The sequence below is a fragment of the Chenopodium quinoa genome, unplaced genomic scaffold (assembly GCF_001683475.1).
Source record: "Chenopodium quinoa cultivar QQ74 unplaced genomic scaffold, ASM168347v1, whole genome shotgun sequence".
NCBI lineage: Eukaryota > Viridiplantae > Streptophyta > Magnoliopsida > Caryophyllales > Amaranthaceae > Chenopodium > Chenopodium quinoa.
The window spans coordinates 505046-524099 of NW_018742810.1; the positions used below are offsets into that span (position 1 = coordinate 505046).

General features: G+C 31.9%; 1 protein-coding gene and 1 non-coding gene across 2 annotated transcripts; both read left to right on the top strand.

Annotated features, from left to right (window-relative positions):
• The first annotated feature begins 534 nt into the window (after positions 1–534).
• LOC110725170 (polyubiquitin-like) lies at positions 535–3427 on the top strand. Its single transcript, XM_021904647.1, has 2 exons — positions 535–683; positions 1977–3427. Exon 2 carries the CDS (start codon positions 1977–1979, stop codon positions 3123–3125), a length of 1149 nt encoding a protein of 382 aa, XP_021760339.1. The 5' UTR covers positions 535–683; the 3' UTR covers positions 3126–3427.
• Positions 3428–4790: 1363 nt separating this feature from the next.
• On the top strand, positions 4791–4862 carry TRNAM-CAU. The gene has a single exon. It is a non-coding gene; the product is annotated as a tRNA-Met (tRNA).
• The last annotated feature ends 14192 nt before the right edge of the window (positions 4863–19054 follow it).

Genomic DNA, 19054 nt, shown 5'->3' on the forward strand with positions numbered 1-19054 from the left:
AGCTAATTTGTAAAAAAAAACTAGATTTGGGAGGTTTTTTAAAGAAATGAAATTGTAAAAACATAAGTAATAAAATGGCTATTTTACCTTAAAGTTGTTCATATTTACTCTTCATATCAATATAGTTATGCCTTTTCATTTAAATGTCCTAATGTGTCATTTTAATTAGTCAACCAACAAAACAACTACTCGTTAAATAGTTTTTTTTTTTTTGAAAGAACTCGTTAAATAGTTTATTCTAACAACTTGTCCATAAATAAATAAATAATACTAAAATAACAACCACTGACATCATCACTAACCTCAAATGTATAGTCAAAAAGAAAAAAATTGAAAACCTTATCTTATCTATAGTATAGTCCAAATAAAAGTAACAAAGATATCTTAAAATTGAAAACTATATACCAATAAATTCCAGAATATCCGGCAATATTATTTATTTGATTAGATCAAACGTTGTCACTTTTGACACGCGTAACTCGTGTGTTACCTAGCTTAATTATCTCAACTTCCTCTTTTTCCTATTTAAACCCTCCTCCTTAATCCCTTTCACCTTCACAACCTGCTATTTTCTCTCATAATCAAACCCTAACACAATTCACCTTTAATTTTCTCTTTCTCTCTCTCAATTTTGGGTTAGGTTCTCTTCGCTAATCTCCGACTTTTTTCGCTCCTAATTCAATGTGAGTTTCTACTTAATCTTTTCTCGTTTTTTGTTTGATTTTTCTGCTGTGTGTTTGTGTGTCTCTGTTTTAGGTGTTTTTTTTGTTGTGATTTTTGATTTTATAATGTTGAATCTGTTGATGTTGTTGTTGATGATGTTGTTGTTGATGATGTTGATGTTGATTTTGTTTATAATCTTAGCGTTGATTTGCTTTGATGATTGTTTTTTTAGTACTGAATTAGTTGAACTTGTAGTTGATGATGCTGATTTTTTTTATTTGATCATGATCTTGGCGTAAATTTGTTTAACATTGTGTTGTATAATTATGATTTTTGCTCCATCATGCTGTTTTTTCGAGTTTTTTTTTCTTTTGATTTCAGTTCATCTTAGGGTTCTGATTTCCTTATTACGTTTCTTGAATTATTTTTATGTTTCTGCGATTCTGTATAGTCGTTGATTAATGATTACTTGATTAAGCGTTTGATTTTTCTGCTGTGTGCTTGTGTGTGTGTGTTTAGGTTTATTTTGTTGTGATTTCTGATTTTATAATGTTGAATACGTTGAAGTTGTTCTTTCTGCTGTTGATGTTTATGATCTTAGCGTTAATTTGTTCTGATTCTTGATTTTATGTGACTGAATTAGTTGAATTTGTTTTTTATGATGCTGATGTTTGATTTGTTCATGATCTTGGCGTAAATTTGTTTATGATTCCATATTGTATGTTCTATCAAACTGTGTTTATGAGTTCGTTCGTTTGATATCAGTTTATCTTAGGGTTTCGATTTTCTTTTTTACTTTTCTTGTTTGATTTCTATGTTTCTGCGACTCTTTTTAGTGATCAATTACTTGATTGACGTTCGATTTATTTCAATATGAATTTTCATCGTCGTTGTTTAGATTTCAAAAAATCATAGGATAGATAGGACATGCTTATGACTATTGTATGGTGATTTCTTTGAGTTTTCACAAGTTATCTTTTGTTTTTGTCAATCATGCTATACCATCCAAAAATTTAATAAATAAAGCGATTTCAAATTATCTGCAAATATTTTAATCTTGCGTTCTTCAAATTATGTGTTGAAATGATCGTTATAAAACCTTTTTGGCCATAACACCTTAACAATCTTTAGTCTTGTGTCCTTGTATTTTGAATTTATGTGGCACTCCTGCTTTTGTGTTCAGTATAATTGTATTTATCCTTTTTATTCAATGATTTTGGTGCAAGTGCAGACTGATTTGTGGTTTGTTGTTGGTTTCATGTGGATCTCTCTGTTATCTAACTTGTTTGTTTTTATGACCTTGTGTGTTGCAGATGCAAATCTTTGTGAAAACCCTGACTGGGAAGACCATAACCCTCGAGGTCGAGACTTCTGACACTATTGAGAATGTCAAGACCAAAATTCAAGATAAGGAGGGTATCCCACCGGACCAGCAGAGGCTCATCTTCGCTGGTAAGCAGTTGGATGATGGCAGAACTCTAGCTGACTACAACATCCAAAAGGAGTCCACCCTCCACTTAGTCCTCCGTCTGAGGGGTGGTATGCAGATCTTTGTCAAGACTCTTACAGGCAAGACGATTACCTTGGAAGTTGAAACTTCCGACACCATTGAGAATGTGAAGACAAAGATACAGGATAAAGAAGGGATCCCACCAGACCAGCAGAGGCTTATTTTCGCAGGGAAGCAGCTTGAGGATGGTCGGACTCTTGCAGACTATAACATTCAGAAGGAGTCTACTCTGCATTTGGTTCTCCGTTTGAGAGGAGGTATGCAGATTTTCGTGAAGACTCTCACTGGAAAAACCATCACCCTGGAAGTTGAAAGCTCTGACACTATCGATAACGTTAAGACAAAGATTCAGGACAAAGAGGGAATCCCACCAGACCAGCAGAGGCTGATCTTTGCCGGGAAGCAGTTGGATGATGGCCGGACATTGGCTGATTACAATATCCAGAAGGAATCTACTTTGCACCTAGTGCTCCGGTTGAGAGGAGGCATGCAAATCTTTGTTAAGACGCTTACTGGGAAAACCATCACCCTAGAAGTTGAAAGCTCAGATACAATTGACAATGTGAAGACGAAGATTCAAGATAAGGAGGGCATTCCACCTGACCAGCAGAGGATTATCTTTGCTGGGAAGCAGCTGGAGGATGGCAGGACTTTGGCTGATTACAACATCCAAAAGGAATCAACCCTGCACTTGGTCCTCCGCCTCAGAGGTGGTATGCAGATCTTCGTGAAGACCCTCACTGGGAAGACTATCACCCTCGAGGTTGAGACTTCTGATACAATTGAGAATGTGAAGACCAAGATTCAGGACAAGGAGGGTATCCCCCCAGACCAGCAGAGGCTCATCTTTGCAGGGAAGCAATTGGAGGATGGTCGAACCTTGGCTGATTACAACATTCAGAAGGAGTCTACCCTCCATCTTGTTCTCCGTCTTCGTGGGGGTGATGCTTGAAGTTCTGAAGCTATTATGCCGTTCACTGCAGCAGGGTTTCTCTAGGTGTTACGTGTGATATTTCCTTTTTATCGGAACTTATTAATATGGTCTAGATATGTCTATGTTAGTACAATGGTATGATATTGTGGACTATTGGTGTTATTGTGTTAAGGCGGTGAATCGGTGATGATGCTATTATGGTTAGTAATGTGGGTTGCTAACCTGCTATAAATAAATAAAATGAACCTGGCGTCTCTGGACTATATTGATGTTTGCTTGCAATTCATTTTATGGTTATGTCTGTATATTGCTTTGTTTTACTGCATGCACAATCCTTTGGTTTTGTGAATCTTTTGTTATAAAGAGGTCTCCGAATGCAGGGCTATGAATTCCTTCTATCTTGTTGAAAATATCAAATAAACACTTTTTTTTTAAAAAAAAAAAAAATAAAATAAAATAAAATAACAGAATGCTCTTTAATTGTCTCTATGACCCCCCTTTTTTAAGCTTATTATGAGTATCTGATAAGTTAACTTACTGTGTTCTTCCTCTTTTGAATGGTTGAATTTTGGTAGTTCAATTCATTTCAAGATTGGATTTTTTTTTCTTTTTTTTCTTTTTGACATACATTTCAAGATTGTTAATTCACTTATAACACTTAAAACTTTTATTTATACTACAATGACTGTCCTGCCTTCTAAACATCTACTTGTTAACGAATCAAAACTTTCAAATCGAAGTAAAATTTTAGTTCAATTTCTTTGTTTAATCTTGTTGTGTTATCTAGGTGACTTTAGGAAAACCTCAAACTACTTTCTCAATGTTGATATTGTCATGGGTGTTGACGAGTGATGCTTTGCTCAATATACTCGTGGTTGTGAATTGAGATAATGATTGTGTGTATTCATTGTATAGTAGTCTTTGCTTTTGTGTACCAGAAATGAATAGCATCAGAAGATGATCACTCAGTAAATGATAATGAACCAGCAGAATGTACTCTTGATCGTATGATATAATTATTTGTTTGTCCAATTAAATTACTACCCTTGTGGACTGTGGTGTAAATAATGCAATTAGTTTCGATAAATCATCAATTATAGCATGCTGGACTGAATAGTGATGTGTGTATTGTTGAAACAAGCAGCATTAGCAGTAGCAATATCGTTATGAGTTACCCTCTACTGTACCAGTAGAAGTGTGGCAACAAGCAGCATTAGCAGTAGCAATATCGTTACGAGTTACCCTCTACCAGTAGAAGTGTGGCAACAAGCAGTATTAGTAATAGAAATATCGTTATGAATTACCCTCACCGGAAAGATTCTTGACTCCTAGTTTTATGTTGCAACAAAATATGGAAGGTTATGTGAAAAATCTTGAACAAGGTTTGATCCCCAAAGCTGTCTTCTAAGGGAAGCAACTTTCTGTCATGTTACGAGTATGTCACTTATGCGTCTTCCTGGCATTTGTTCGCCCCTTTTTATCGCCTCCCATTTCTACTTTAGGATTTTCGATATCTCAACAATTTTTCATTGAGATGCTTGTTGAACAACTTTAGCAGATTTCCTATAAAAAGATTACAGTAGAAGAAGAAATTCACCAGATACGTGGTAAGAGTTTTGTTTTGTGTCTTCTGAGCAGACAAAATTAATATTTATATTTATTTGGCGCAATTTATAACAACAAATCAGAGTGGCGCAGCGGAAGCGTGGTGGGCCCATAACCCACAGGTCCCAGGATCGAAACCTGGCTCTGATATTAAATAGAGAAAGCTTCCTGCCAATTTTATCCTTTGACATTTCTTTTGGGCCCTTTGAATCTATCAACAGCATTATAGTCTATGTACTTTTTGGTTTGGGCTCTCTAAACTTATTGCAAGTTTAATCTTTTCTACTTGGAGAGGGTAGGGCAATTGTTATGTGCAATTTGTTGTACCTTGAGTATGATACAATCAAGCTTATTTATTTGCTCGTATTTTTGTACTTTATTTACACAATATAAATTAAAAAAATCTTGACACACCAGATTTTTTTTGTGAATTAGTGTGCATACCAAAAATAGTAGTTTAGGTCCACGAAAAGGTAATTAAGGTTACATGCACATAACATTATACGAATTATATATTAGCTAGTCAGGAAGTCTTGATTTACATGTGATCAAATATACTTTATATTGTTAGTAATGAACTTTTGATTTAATTTACAAGTTTAAATGTGTTCAATAATGTATGTACACTTACATTAATACATTAGACAATGTAGGAAAACACATACATTACCAATTGATATAGATGAACGGAATTACGCTAAATTAACACATGATCTTAATATGAAAAAAATTAGCTTGAACATAATATTAAATTACTAAAACCCGTTGATGTAACATTAATTTTATTTATTTGGATGCAATATTGGTTCCAAAACATTGAGTTTTTTCCCCATAAAACGGTGCATATATTTCCATCTTTTCTCCTCGCATTTTGTCAAAGACAAAGAAATGTTGAAGAAATACGTACTTAAAACCAATAGTTCAATACTGTTTAAGATGACAGAATTAATGAGAGTAGCTGAGAACCATATAATTTAGAAGATCAAAAGATAACAATCTTAATATTGAGAAAAGAAAGACATCATCTAAAACCATCGCAAAAGGACAAAGAGAAGCGTCCAAATACTTGAAAATAACAAGCTAATCTAAAAATGCCGAAATAAAAGTCTTTGAAAAAAGTGTGCATTGAAAAAGTTTCTCTGTTTATAACATGCATAGAGGATGATAATAATGATTATATAACTTCTTCTACGGGTTTGTCATGCCCATAATTACTATTGTTATGAATGACAATAATAGGTATTTGTTATTACATTTATATCTCATGTTAGTATAGTAATTGTATCAATATAAAATTAAAAAATACCGATAATATTGTTGTTATATTTAGGCCTCATATTATAAAAGTAATCTTATTAATATGAAATCTAAAAATACTAACGGAACCTAGTTATTGTCATTAAGAACATGAGCAGTTATTGATTCAGACAACCTCTGCAAATATAACCTTGGTACACTTATTCATGTCTTTTACTTTTCTAGTTAGATTCTTATCATATTAATTATTATGTGCATAATTTTCAAAGGTTACTAGCCGTGCTAAACTTCTTGTTACATTGAAGATGATTTTATCAAGCTAAGTGGCGACAAAGTTAGAATATATGTTTGTCTCCTTTACATTTAGTATATATCTTGACATTGAGTGTCACTTATCTGTATATATATTATCTATGTCGAGATATTTATTACTATAAAAAGTTTAAATCATAGTTGTTAGGCATACATTGATCGATAGGACAAATAATTTCTTATCAATATGTTTCGATATTTATCGTAACAATAATGTTTTTTAAAATTTTGTAAATGAAATGTACGTACACTCTGTTGTATTAGTTTCACATTATTGTAGCTGGGCTAGCTACATCATATATATAGTCTCTTTTGATGAAGTTTGGTCTTTAAAGCTAGCCGTTGTTATATTATGTTCCTTAACAAAATCATATGTTGTTCAACGCTATTATAGAATAGATTCTCTTAAAACGAACCAACCTATCCTCTTTATAGGACTTATTTATATGGCGGTGGACAAAAGACACATTTGAGTACGAATTTTAATGTGACAGAAACGGACATATACCTGCACGGCCTAATCAATAGTTCGAGTCACACACTCCCATAATGATGTTAACAACTAATTAATAACCAAATTGAAATTATTGAAGTCAACTAGGTTTAATAAGTGGTTAAACTATCTCCCAGGCTTATATCATGCACTAAATTAGTAACTGTGTAAGAACAGGAATTCCAATACGAAATAAATAGATTTTGATCGAGATTAAGACTACCTAAATTAGCACCCAATAAGTATACTGTATTTAAATAGGAGATGTTTAGGTTAATATCATAATGCTAAATACTTTGTCCCTCAAATTCTAGACCAACATTATTTATTGAAGTTGTAAAGTTTGGTGGCTTTCTAAGAACTATCATATTCAATGTGAGTTGGCTTCATAAGAAGCTTCTATCTTGACCAATTCAACGTTTTTTCTAGATTATTTTTATTTTATTTAATTTTTAATTTTGAGGCTATATATTTTCCACTACGTAGGAGAATGTAGGATAGAGTAGTGAGATTTTATGAGCCACTTAATTTTATTTTGTTAGGGTACTAGACAAAAATTAGAGAGGTAAGACATTATTTTAATTTGTTGCATATGAATGACTTTTATAAGAAAATCAAATTTAGAAGCTAGTACGGTTTTCAATGTTGCGGCACAAAAATACTGTATATTTATCATGTTTTTTTTTATAATACCCTACATCTAGAAGACTAGAAGTTTATTGGAAAAATCATGCATTTCACTAGTTCATGTGTTATCAACATCATATTATGCACTTACTACGTAGATATACAAGTATTATACTTCGTATGAATTTACGTGTATAACACAATATTTGGATATGATGTAACCTAAAGGTTGCATGGATGTATAATATAATACGAATATGAATTGAATATGCAATCACGTACAAACATTATTATAGACATTGAAGTGGTTTGAGTGTATAAATTCATTATCATCACTATCAACATGTTCGTACCAAACACTAAACAGGCCGTGATACGAGTACTACGTGTTAAGACCTCAAAAATTTCCGGCTATATGTCCATGATAAATCTGAAGAGAGCATGCAACTACCTTGAAGACTGAAAAGTATGTAGCTTTCTTGAAAGACATTGTCTTTGGTGATTTCTTGGTCACTTCCCAGTCCCACCTCAAGAACAAATTATTTCACCTTTACGACGATATTTCTTGGCTATTTTGATAAACTGTATTTATGGGAATTTTCTTTTATTTTTTAAAAAATTGATATGGTTCGTAAGCTTCGAGGAAGATATATAAGATTTACAATAATAATATTCGGAATTACTCTGCCAATTAAAATTATCAATAACTTTTTTTTTTTTTGAAGAAGAAGGAAATCATCAATAACTTTGTGCTGTGAAGATTGTTTAATTTTACTTATTCCAAAAATGCAATTAATAAAACATAAACTATTGTGTCAGTCCAGCTTGACCAAATGTTTCGTCAATCCAGCGGGTTTTGCCTTTATACCAATGATCGTTCCCATCGGCGGCGTTGTTATTGGCAGTGGTATTGTCGACGGCAATAAACTCGTTGATTATTGATTATATTTGTCCATGATTTATGTTTGAATTGGCTTGATAATTTCTTGAAATTCTCGGATATTTCGAAAAATGCCCAAAAAACATCGATTTGATGCTTTTTTATGTGATGTATAATAGTTGAAATTGATTGTCCTATGTGATTGTATGTTGAATTGTGAGTGTTTTGATAACAAATGCATGTATTTTGGTTGAGAAATGAGCATATTATGTTATACCCATGAGCTTAATATGAGACCTTCAATGGTGGTTATGTTATTGTTGACCTTTTAATTATTTTTATAAAATAAATTCTATTATCTAGGTTATATCATCTATAATAAGTTGGATGATATCTTCAATAAGTTGGATGATGATATCCTCTATAACAGGATGTGATATTATGTATATCAGCCAACAAAAGGAACATATCAGCTAACAAATGAAGCATATCAGCCAACAAAATGAACATATCAGCCAACAAAAGATAGATATCAGCTAACATATATATTGATCATATATGCCAACTAAAAGATGAAATCGGCAAATAAAAGCAACAGGTAAGCCAACATAATGTACATATCCTCTATCAAATAATATATATCCTCCAACAAACTTTACGTATCCTCTATTAAGTAACCCATATCCTCCATCAAATACTACATATCCTTTAATAAACTGTACGTATCCTCTATCAACTAACACATATCCTCCACCAAATACTACATTATATCCTCTAACAAACTGTACGTATCCTCTATCAATGATAAATTGTACATATCTTCTATCAAATACTACATATCTTATAACAAACAATATATATCCTACAACAAACTGTACGTATCCCCTATCAAATAACACATATCCTCCAACAAGTTGTACATATCCTCTATCAAATAATATCACTGCAAGAAAACAGCTTGATTCCGATGGAAAAAATCCGTCGGAAACATCGAAAATTCCGTCGGAAAATGGCCTTCCGTCGGAATGTGTCTGTCGCAACACCCTTTGTAGGAAATTCGACCTTTTCCGACGGAATTTCCGTCGGAAGGCTATTTTCCGATGGATATATTTCTGTCGGTGCTTTTTTGACTTTAATTGAAATTCCGTCGCAATTTTCCGACGGAATTTTCCGTCGGAGTTGGAGAGGTTTCCGACGGCATTTTCCGTCGGAAGAAGTATATTCCGACGGAATTCCCTTCGGAAAAAAAAACAAAAAAAAAAAAAAAAAAAAAAACAGCTTTACCCCTAACCCTTACCCCACCCATATCCATGACTGCCCACACCCCTGCTCACCACCCCAACCCACCCCACCGCCACCTCCTAACCCACCACCACCATTCCACCAATCTATTTTTCCGAATACAATTCGGAACAAAAAAAAAAAAGCGAAAAATATTGAAAAAAAAAAATCTATATTCTATACAAATTGAAACAAAATACAGATTAGAATACAAATCGGAACCAAAAAATCGTATTCTATACAAATTGGAGCAAACGAACCACCAACACCGATCTAGGAGCCACACCACCCACACAACCGTATATATTAAAAAAAACTGATTAAATTACAAAAAAAAAAAAAAAAAAAAACATACCTTAATTCGACCACACAAAACCGCAAAATTGGGTTTACGAGGTCAAATTCGTCCATGAAAACTCTAGATCTAGAGTTTTCATGGTCGAATTTGACTTGAAAACCTTTGTTATTGGCAAATTTGTTGATGTTAGTGTTGGTATTAGTGGTTTTGGGTGAGAAAGAGGATGAGGAGGGGAGAAGGAGTTGTTGGTGGTGGTTTTGGGTAAGAAGGAGAACGAGAGGACGAGGAGGGAGAAGGAGTTGTTGTTGTTGGTGTCGATTATGGTGGTTTTGGGTGAGAAAGAGAGGACGAGGAGGGAGAAGGATAGAGAAGAGACGAGGAGGGAGAAGAGGAAAGAGAAGAGAGGAGGACAGAGGAAAGAGAAGAGAGGACGAAGAGGAAGGAGAGGAGAGAGAAAGAGAAGGAGAAATGGGAAAGAAAGAGGCGCATTTCGTTTTTGAAGTTAGGGTTTCCTTTTTTTTTTAAAAAAAAAAAATTAGATTCCGACAGAATTGAATATATGGTGTTTCCGATGGAATTAAAATCCGTCGGAATTCCGACAGAATTGAATATATGGTGTTTCCGACAGAATATTTCCGACGGATTTTAATTCCATCGGAAAATTAACTATTTCGTCGGAAACACCATATTCCGACGGATTTTTATTCCGACGGAAATACGTGTCCATCGGAAACAATCCGTTGGAATCAAGCTGTTTTCTTGTAGTGTACATATCGTATATATATCAAATACTGCATATCATATATACTTGACGCATGAATTGTTTAGTACGGCTTGCCGCACCCAATACCTTCTACATGATGGTCATTTGTCGGTTTCATACGTCTTTTTTAATTTAATTTTTTTTTTTACAAGAGGAACTACAAAAACAAAAGAAACAATAAAAGGAAAACTAGAAAGACCAAAACAGAAATTTACGACGACGAGCTTCCGCAACCAACTAATGAGCAGGAGATACCCAGTTCCGAGGAACCTTCCTAATATGACAAGCTGAAAAAGGTAAAAGAGCAGTACGAATATCCCGCAAAAACCAAGCGCACGAGATATCATCCGAGCAAGTGTGGCAAAGAAGGGAAACAAGAGTAGTGCTGTTTGTGTAAATAAGAAGAAGGAGGTAACCCAGACGACCTGCAACCTGAAGAGCCCATAAACACGCCTGAAGTTCTGCTTGAAGAGCAGACAAAGACCGACAAGCTCTTGAACCACCCCCGAAAACCTCTGAGGACTGAATACCCCGGAAAATCCTGCCTGTCCTTGCAGCGTTATCTTGAAAACCCCAAGCATCGTCGAAATTAAGCAGAAATCCAGAGAATCAGTAGTGGAACCACACAAGCACCCAGAGATAGGAACCAAGGAAGAAAAGCGAGGTTGACGCGAAACAAAATGTCGGTCAACAAATACCCCAGCTTTCTCGAAACGCATCACCCAATCCTCCGAAATGTGGAAAATCGAAGCCGGAGAATGAAGAGCTTGAGTGAAAATGATTTGATTTCGAGCCAACCAAATAGCCCAAAGAATGCAAACCAAAGAAGTTAAACCTTTCCAATCCTTAGACCTTCTAAAATCCAAAATCGACTCCATAAACCAAACCTCAAACTGCGGAAAACCCAAAGTGCTTGCATTGGTCATAGAAAGCTAATTAGTTGTAAGCCTAGCTACAATTAGGCAGGCAAGTACTCATTAATCATTATATTAGTTTGGAGTAAATCATAATGGCTATGATGTGATGCACTTCCAAAAAACGATATTCTTAATTTTTAAAAAGTAATGCATTTAAAAAAAATAAGAGAGGGACTAATGTATATCCACATGACTAAATTAAACTAGATAATTTGCGTAATGAATTAATACGAGTATGTAAGGTTAAGGACGCTTGCGAAAGCGTGATTGATCGAGAAATTGATAAAGTATAAACGACAAGAAAATAACACCCAACGAGCACTTTAAAATAATTCCACTATATTAAAATATATGAGAGTACAAAAGAGAAAAGACCCTAAAAGTTAGGGTGTAAGAATACAAAATAACTCTCACAATAATAAGTACTCACAAAAGAGTATTAAAAGAATAGTGGATAAAAGTACAAGGAGGAAGTTTTAAGTAAACTTATGAGATGAAATAATTTTAGTGTGTTGGAGGATTAGGGACTTTTTGTATGTGTGGATTTTTTCTTGATTGCATGCTTCTAGTGGATGACAACACTTATATTTATAGATGGAATATGGAGGTGGAAGATTTGTGTGGAACCTTCCACATAGGTAGATATTTTTGGTGGAAGTCTAGATTTTTCATGGTCATTTAATATTTCTAGAGCCTTCCATAATTCTCCATCCATTTCTTGATTTAGTAGATTTTTCTAGATCTTGAGAGTTAACTAGTTGGGCCTTTCAAAGATTTGGGCCACAAAAGTTATACCCAACAGAGTAATAAACTGGCCTGGTACTATAATGAATAATAGAAAATTGAGAACGTGGATTAAACTAACTACTACTCGTACTATTATAACTTTTTTCAAAGCAAGTAGGCAAGTCTGAGGTAAATTGAGTTCTTTCTATAAAAAGTACTTTGAGTTTATATTATATGTATTGTACTCATTGTTATATAATGTGATTAATTAAATTAAGCAAGTGGATTGGATTAGTAACAAAACTACTCCGTAGTAATTATCATTGTAATTTAATTCACTGATTTGGCATGTACGACGTCTTGTACTTTGTTCACGATAGACCATCCAAATCAGGATATTGTACTTGGTATAAGACGATAACGGAACTTATATCCAGTGGAGTATATTCGGCCATGTTTGGAAATTGGCGGTTAGCCAATTGATATAATTGATCGTATTAACTAGTTTGACTAACGGGTTATACTAGTTGATTTGACTAGTTGGTTGTAAATAGCTTATTTTATAAAATGTTTGGTAAATAATTGTTTATCTTTAGCTGTTTCAGTGGTGTATTTAATACCCAAAAACCTAATTGTTCAATAAGCTAATTTAAAAAAGATTTTATAATGAGCTTTTTTTAAAAGAGTTTTTTGTGCCTTAATAAGCTATTTACCAATGCAACATTCAAATTAGCTTTTTATTATGGTCAAACCTCTCTAATAGTGCTCAATAAGCTAAAAGGTTTCCAAGAAGCTTTTTACCAAAGTAGGCCAAATATCGTCTTGTTAAACACATCACATGCTTAGAAGACCTTGCTTATTCATCATCTGCCTTTGATGTACGGACTACAGAGTAATTAAGGAAGTACTCGTACATGTCTTAGGAATTTACCTAGACATACATGTTAGTTGAATATTTACTCTAGCAGCCAGCCAGCCAGCAAAGGAATTATCAGCTATAAGTTGACCATGGAGTTGCATACGAGTACAATATATATATATATATATATATATATATATATATATATATATATATATATATATATATATATATATATATATATATATATATATATATATATATACAAGCCAATTGCCAACCATCATTATACAATGCAAATTTATCCATCAACAAACTACAACGTAATCATTCAACATTTCAAGCTCTCCAAAGTAATTAGGTCCATAAGTGTATTACTTTATTGATTGTAGTATTTATTATTTCATTATTTGTTTTCCTCTTTTCTTTCATTATTGTAACTGTTTGGGAGTTTTAGGATTGATTAATTAAGGTGGATCACGTCTAGTTAAATATAATTAGAAGATATAACCAAGGTTGATTAGGTCCAATCAAGTGTAATAATTTCATTTATTTATTATGATTATTAGTAAAATTTACTAAACTTTGTGGTGCTTGTCAAATGTCAACGAATAACTTAGCATATTACGTGAGTATCATTCATTTATTATTATTATTATGAGAAATAAATACTGTAATTAATAATTAAGTAGATGTATAATAACTACTCCTATATACTTGTATATAATTAATGAGAGTGTGTATGGAACATCACTATAGATTATAGGATAGACTAGTTGCTATTTGTAGCATTAAGTAGGTGTATAATGGGACGCCATATAACCCTTTTTTGACGGACCAACGACGCCATATTTGCATGTTAGTTATTAACTTAAATTGAAGGCAACAAGCCACTTAATTGCTAACTCACTTGCCAATTTTCCTCCGTAGTTGACTGTAGTCCTTGCTACATATTGCCGTTTATTTAGCCTATATCTTCAATAATGTGTATCTTTTAAGAAACAAAATGGACAAAATTAATTAAGGAAAATGATAAACATAGCCCTTAGGGCTATACATAAGAAGCTAAAAGAGGAAATATTGAAATAAAGTAACATTAATTACGTACACCGATATACACGTGATTTTGTCATGAATTCTCAACTTCATTCCATTTTAGGAAGTTTATTTAATGCTTATATATATATATCATTACCCATTAATTAAATATGGAATACCATTTATATCATCCCCTTTATAATTAGTTACATTGGATTGAAAGTGATAATTGAATTAATATATGTATTACAACTATACATTTGATGATGGTTTTGTCAATTTTATGAAGACGACACTGAATTTTCAGGAGATTATTCGTTTTTTTTTATTAATAATTTCCCTCTTTTCTTCATTTTTTTTATTCGAATAAATTACATATATACATTCTTCACTTTTTTTTTCTTGATTTTTATTTTTTTATTTTTTTTATACGGATTAGTTGAAGATTGAAAAAGAATGGATGATATATGGTAATGATCAATACAATACGGAGCATTTAATAATTAACAATGCAAATTTCTAATTAATGACAAACATTAAATTAATTAGAGGATACACTACGATGTACATTGCTACAAGTACATTAGTATGTATACTACTATGAACATTGCAAATTTACAATAGATATTAATTGCATATGTTCTAGAACGATTTGATCTAAATTATTGCAAAAGGAATATAATCTTAAACTGAAAGAGTAATCTAGGCACTACAAATTTTTTATTCAAAACACAAGGATATGAAAGTTAGGAACTCATTAATTTAATTGTGGTTTAAATCATATAATTAGCTACGAGTATGTGACAAACTGATTATTGATTATTATTAATCAACTCGATTTGGGTAATTGGATTGTTGATCCGTCCTAAGCACAAGGATACATGCAAAAGCTCATTGAGTTACTAATACTCATTACTAAATTAAGATAGTGGCAATTGTTATGTTATTATTATGACATATAATAACTTAATCAATCATATAATATGGGATGCCCGGGCATTGAGAAGGAAGGACGCTTTCAGAGGCGAAAGGCCATGGGGAGATACCGTAAATAAAACTCAATTTAGGGCACTATTCAGTGTATTAAGCCCCGCCCCCCCTTATTAATTAAGCAAAGGAATTACACCTCTAAAATAAACACATGATTGATCCAAAATACGAACCCTCATGTGCTTTGTTTAGATTATACACCTGTCGCATCCTTTAATGAATTTTATACTTCTACTAGATCAATTAATATGATTTAATAATATGATATGGATTAAAATATGAAACCTTCTAGATGATATTTGTATGTTTTGACAAGGGAACAAAATTATTGAATATATATCACTTTCGGACACTTACAAGATTTAAGGGTGGTGCATCCCAAAACAAACTAACAAGTAACAACTTATTGAAGATTTGAAGGGAATAGTTCCTGTTTTTATTTTTTGTTCATAAGACACCTCACATGTTTACAACATAAATATTCGATCAACATTTCATACCTAATTAATCACACATCAATGCTCACAAAAGATAAGGGATTCTTACCCTAGGTACCAGCAGTTGAAAAAATTCGGCTTTGTGACCCCTAAATTTACAAAACAAATCTCCAACCAACTCTATCAAGCAAATACAAGTTAAAAGGAGTTAAAATCCCGTATCTCTAAGATCAAAGATACTATCATCTACAGACGTACAGTGTACATGTTAGTTAATATGAATGTACTAATAAGCTTAAACAAAATTATCAACATTTGTAAATACGGTACGCCCGCTTAATCTTGAAGGGACATTTGACTTTGAAGGGACAATTGACTTTGAATCTCAATATTTGTCGTTTGATACGTGCATAGTTAAATACGGTACGCCCACTTAATCTCTCTTATTAATATATTTGAAGAAATTATAATAATACGTCAGGAGTTTATCGGTTAAGAATCTAGCATTAGTTTTTGAGATGTAACGCCGTTATTAAATTAAATACTCGCATATTAGATTATTAATATTTGTAGGCTTAGCTTGTAACATGATACTTGTAAGTTGTAATTTCTTAATTGATAGATTGTGTATAAAACTAACAAAGTGGATTTTTTTATATTATATAGTGACAATAATTGTTAGTATAAATATATTTCAATGGATTAAGCTTAAAAATAAAAAAAAATAATTAATAAGAACATAGTGGCCTAGTGGTGCGTATTGTTGGAAATGTTATTCTAAAAACAGAAAATTATTTTCAAGTGTATTTCAACTCGTTGAAGATGATTTTAAAGTACTACGTTATTGTATGTACTACCTTTGTACTTTACGCTTTGTGTATTTGTATGTTCCTTATCGTTCTACACTTTTACCAATAATCGTTCCACACGACCACACAAAGAATTATTGTTAGAAGCTAAGGTAAAAAAAAAAAAATTAAAAAAAAGGGATAAATTTCAACTCTTAAGACATCTATTTTTTCAATTTTAGAAGAAAAATTTACCCTTTACAAATCAAACAATAAAAAAACTGAAAATTCGGCATGCTTGAAAAAGCATTTCGTTAAAATAAACAAAGCCAATAAGCAATTTATAATTTTTTTTAGTCTGCATAATTTTTACTACATTTTCTTTAAATTAACTTTTAAAATTACATTCTTTAAAAAAAAAAAAAAAACTTTTAAAATTACAAATCAAGATGAATCAAATGGAGTTACAAATATACTTCATATACGAAGAATGATTTTTCTTACTACCTTTGTTTTAAATTATTTGCAACAATTTGACATAAAGTGTGAGTAAAAAAAGTCTAATTGTTGTAAATAATATGAAACGGAGGTATCATATATTTATCATTAAAATATTAAAATAGTACTCCATTTCATTAACATTGTTATTTATATAAACTACATTAAAAAAAAAGGAGTAATTTATATCCGAAGAACATAAAGAATTACAGGCACCAATCTTCGTAGTATGAGTGTACCGTGTACGTATAAGCTATGAATGGTGATGAATAATAGGTTAATGCTGGAATAATGGACCCAAACGTAAGCGGAGGGTAATTGTCTGACGATTCTTCTACGTCACTCTCATTTTGCTATTTTTTTCAATTAGTTCATTAAATTATTGAAGTCTCTATAAATGTCCATCACTTTTAACTATAATAGCAACTTTTTGGACGAAATGAAGAAACGCAGAAATGGGGTTTGAACTTTGAAGGTTCTTTCTTCCTTCTCATCTTCATTTTTTGACTTTCCACGCCAATTCTTCATTCTTCATTTGGACTATTTATTGTTAATTATTATTTGGAGTACGATCTCACTTTTCAATTGTTTTTTCTATCTTTAGTACTTATGGTCATGAATAAATGACTAAAGGTACAATAGTATTATGAACCATTTGATATCCCTAAGGAATAATTTAGGCCGCTGTCTTTTTTTAAAGTTGTACCATTTCTTTAAAATGGATCGGAATTGCTTATTAAGTATGGAGTTTGATCCGTAACTCATCATTTAGCCCATTTAGTGTCTTTTGGTCTTGAAGAAGTTTGGATTAATCATTGTTTTCATGATGTAGCTCCGTATATTCATGGACAATTTGTCCCTTAATTAATGAAGGCCTGCCTCTTTGCTCGCTTTCCCTCAATAAAAAAAAAAAAAAAAAGAGTATGTAGTTTGATCTTTTAATTTTAATTTCCTATCAAATGAGGATGACCAATTCTCATTTGCCTTGATTCATGTAATCTTTTTTGAATTGCTTATAACCCTTCATGTATACCCCTACTTCTTCTTTTAAATTACAGTGTCGGAAGAAAATAGTGCACCTAAATAGAAATGGAGGTAGTAAGTAACTTTAATTTGGTCATGTATCCTCTATATAGTTATTGTTGAATTTTCAATAATTTGGTTGTATATACTTATTGCTTAGTCATGAGTTCAAGACCATATGTAGGAGTTATTTAAACTCCATTTGCATGCTTTTACAGATTTAATAATTATATTTTTCGTTGATGATGAACTTTTCTCATGCATGAAAATGAATTATATAATGTTCAATAAAACTAAGATAACAGTTTATATAAATACACATCAAAAAATTATAATTTTGATTATTATTATATCATCAATTTGGTTTTAAAAAGAATCTTATTGCTATAACTCAAAAGGAAACTAGGAGTATATTATTTTAGTTACAAAATAGATTAATACTTATATTATTAATACCCTTGGACAACAAATTTAAGTGAAGTTTTGTTCTCTTGCTCTAATTTGTTGTTTTATAAGTGATGAATCTTTGAAAGTTTGAATTGACAAAAATCAAACTACCAAGCCAATGCTTACCAAGAAAAGAGTGAATGAGTCATACATATCTTGTTTTGTCTTTTGTTTTTCAAAGGTTGAGATTTTTGAGTTGTTATATACGAATGTCAGATGGAATTAACTAAATAGTAATCCGATCCACTATACTTGTCTAGTAACTAACTAACTATAGTTTACAAATAATTTTTTTTTTATTTAATTTATAAAAAAAAAAAAAAAAAAAAAGCCAAACCGTGTTGATTTTGTCTCTCTTGATACTATTAGATTATTAATACATTTCATTATACGTGTATATTACTCTATAAGTCCATTGTACAAACAATAATCAAATGGAGTTGTTTTCTATCCATTTTTTTTACTAACACATATAATTTGTACAGTGTTTCAATTATTAATGTTTTTTTTTTTATTTTTTTTATTTTGACAAACACTTGAGGATAACAAAATTAAAAGGAAAAATAATCTAACTGAGATACTTCGTATGAATTTGCCTACGTAAGTGGTCATTTGAGCTAAAAAAGGACAGAGTAATTGAGATCAATCAATTTAATTCAATATTGTAACATTGCAATTGTGATGATTTTTCTTAGCTTATAAAAATAT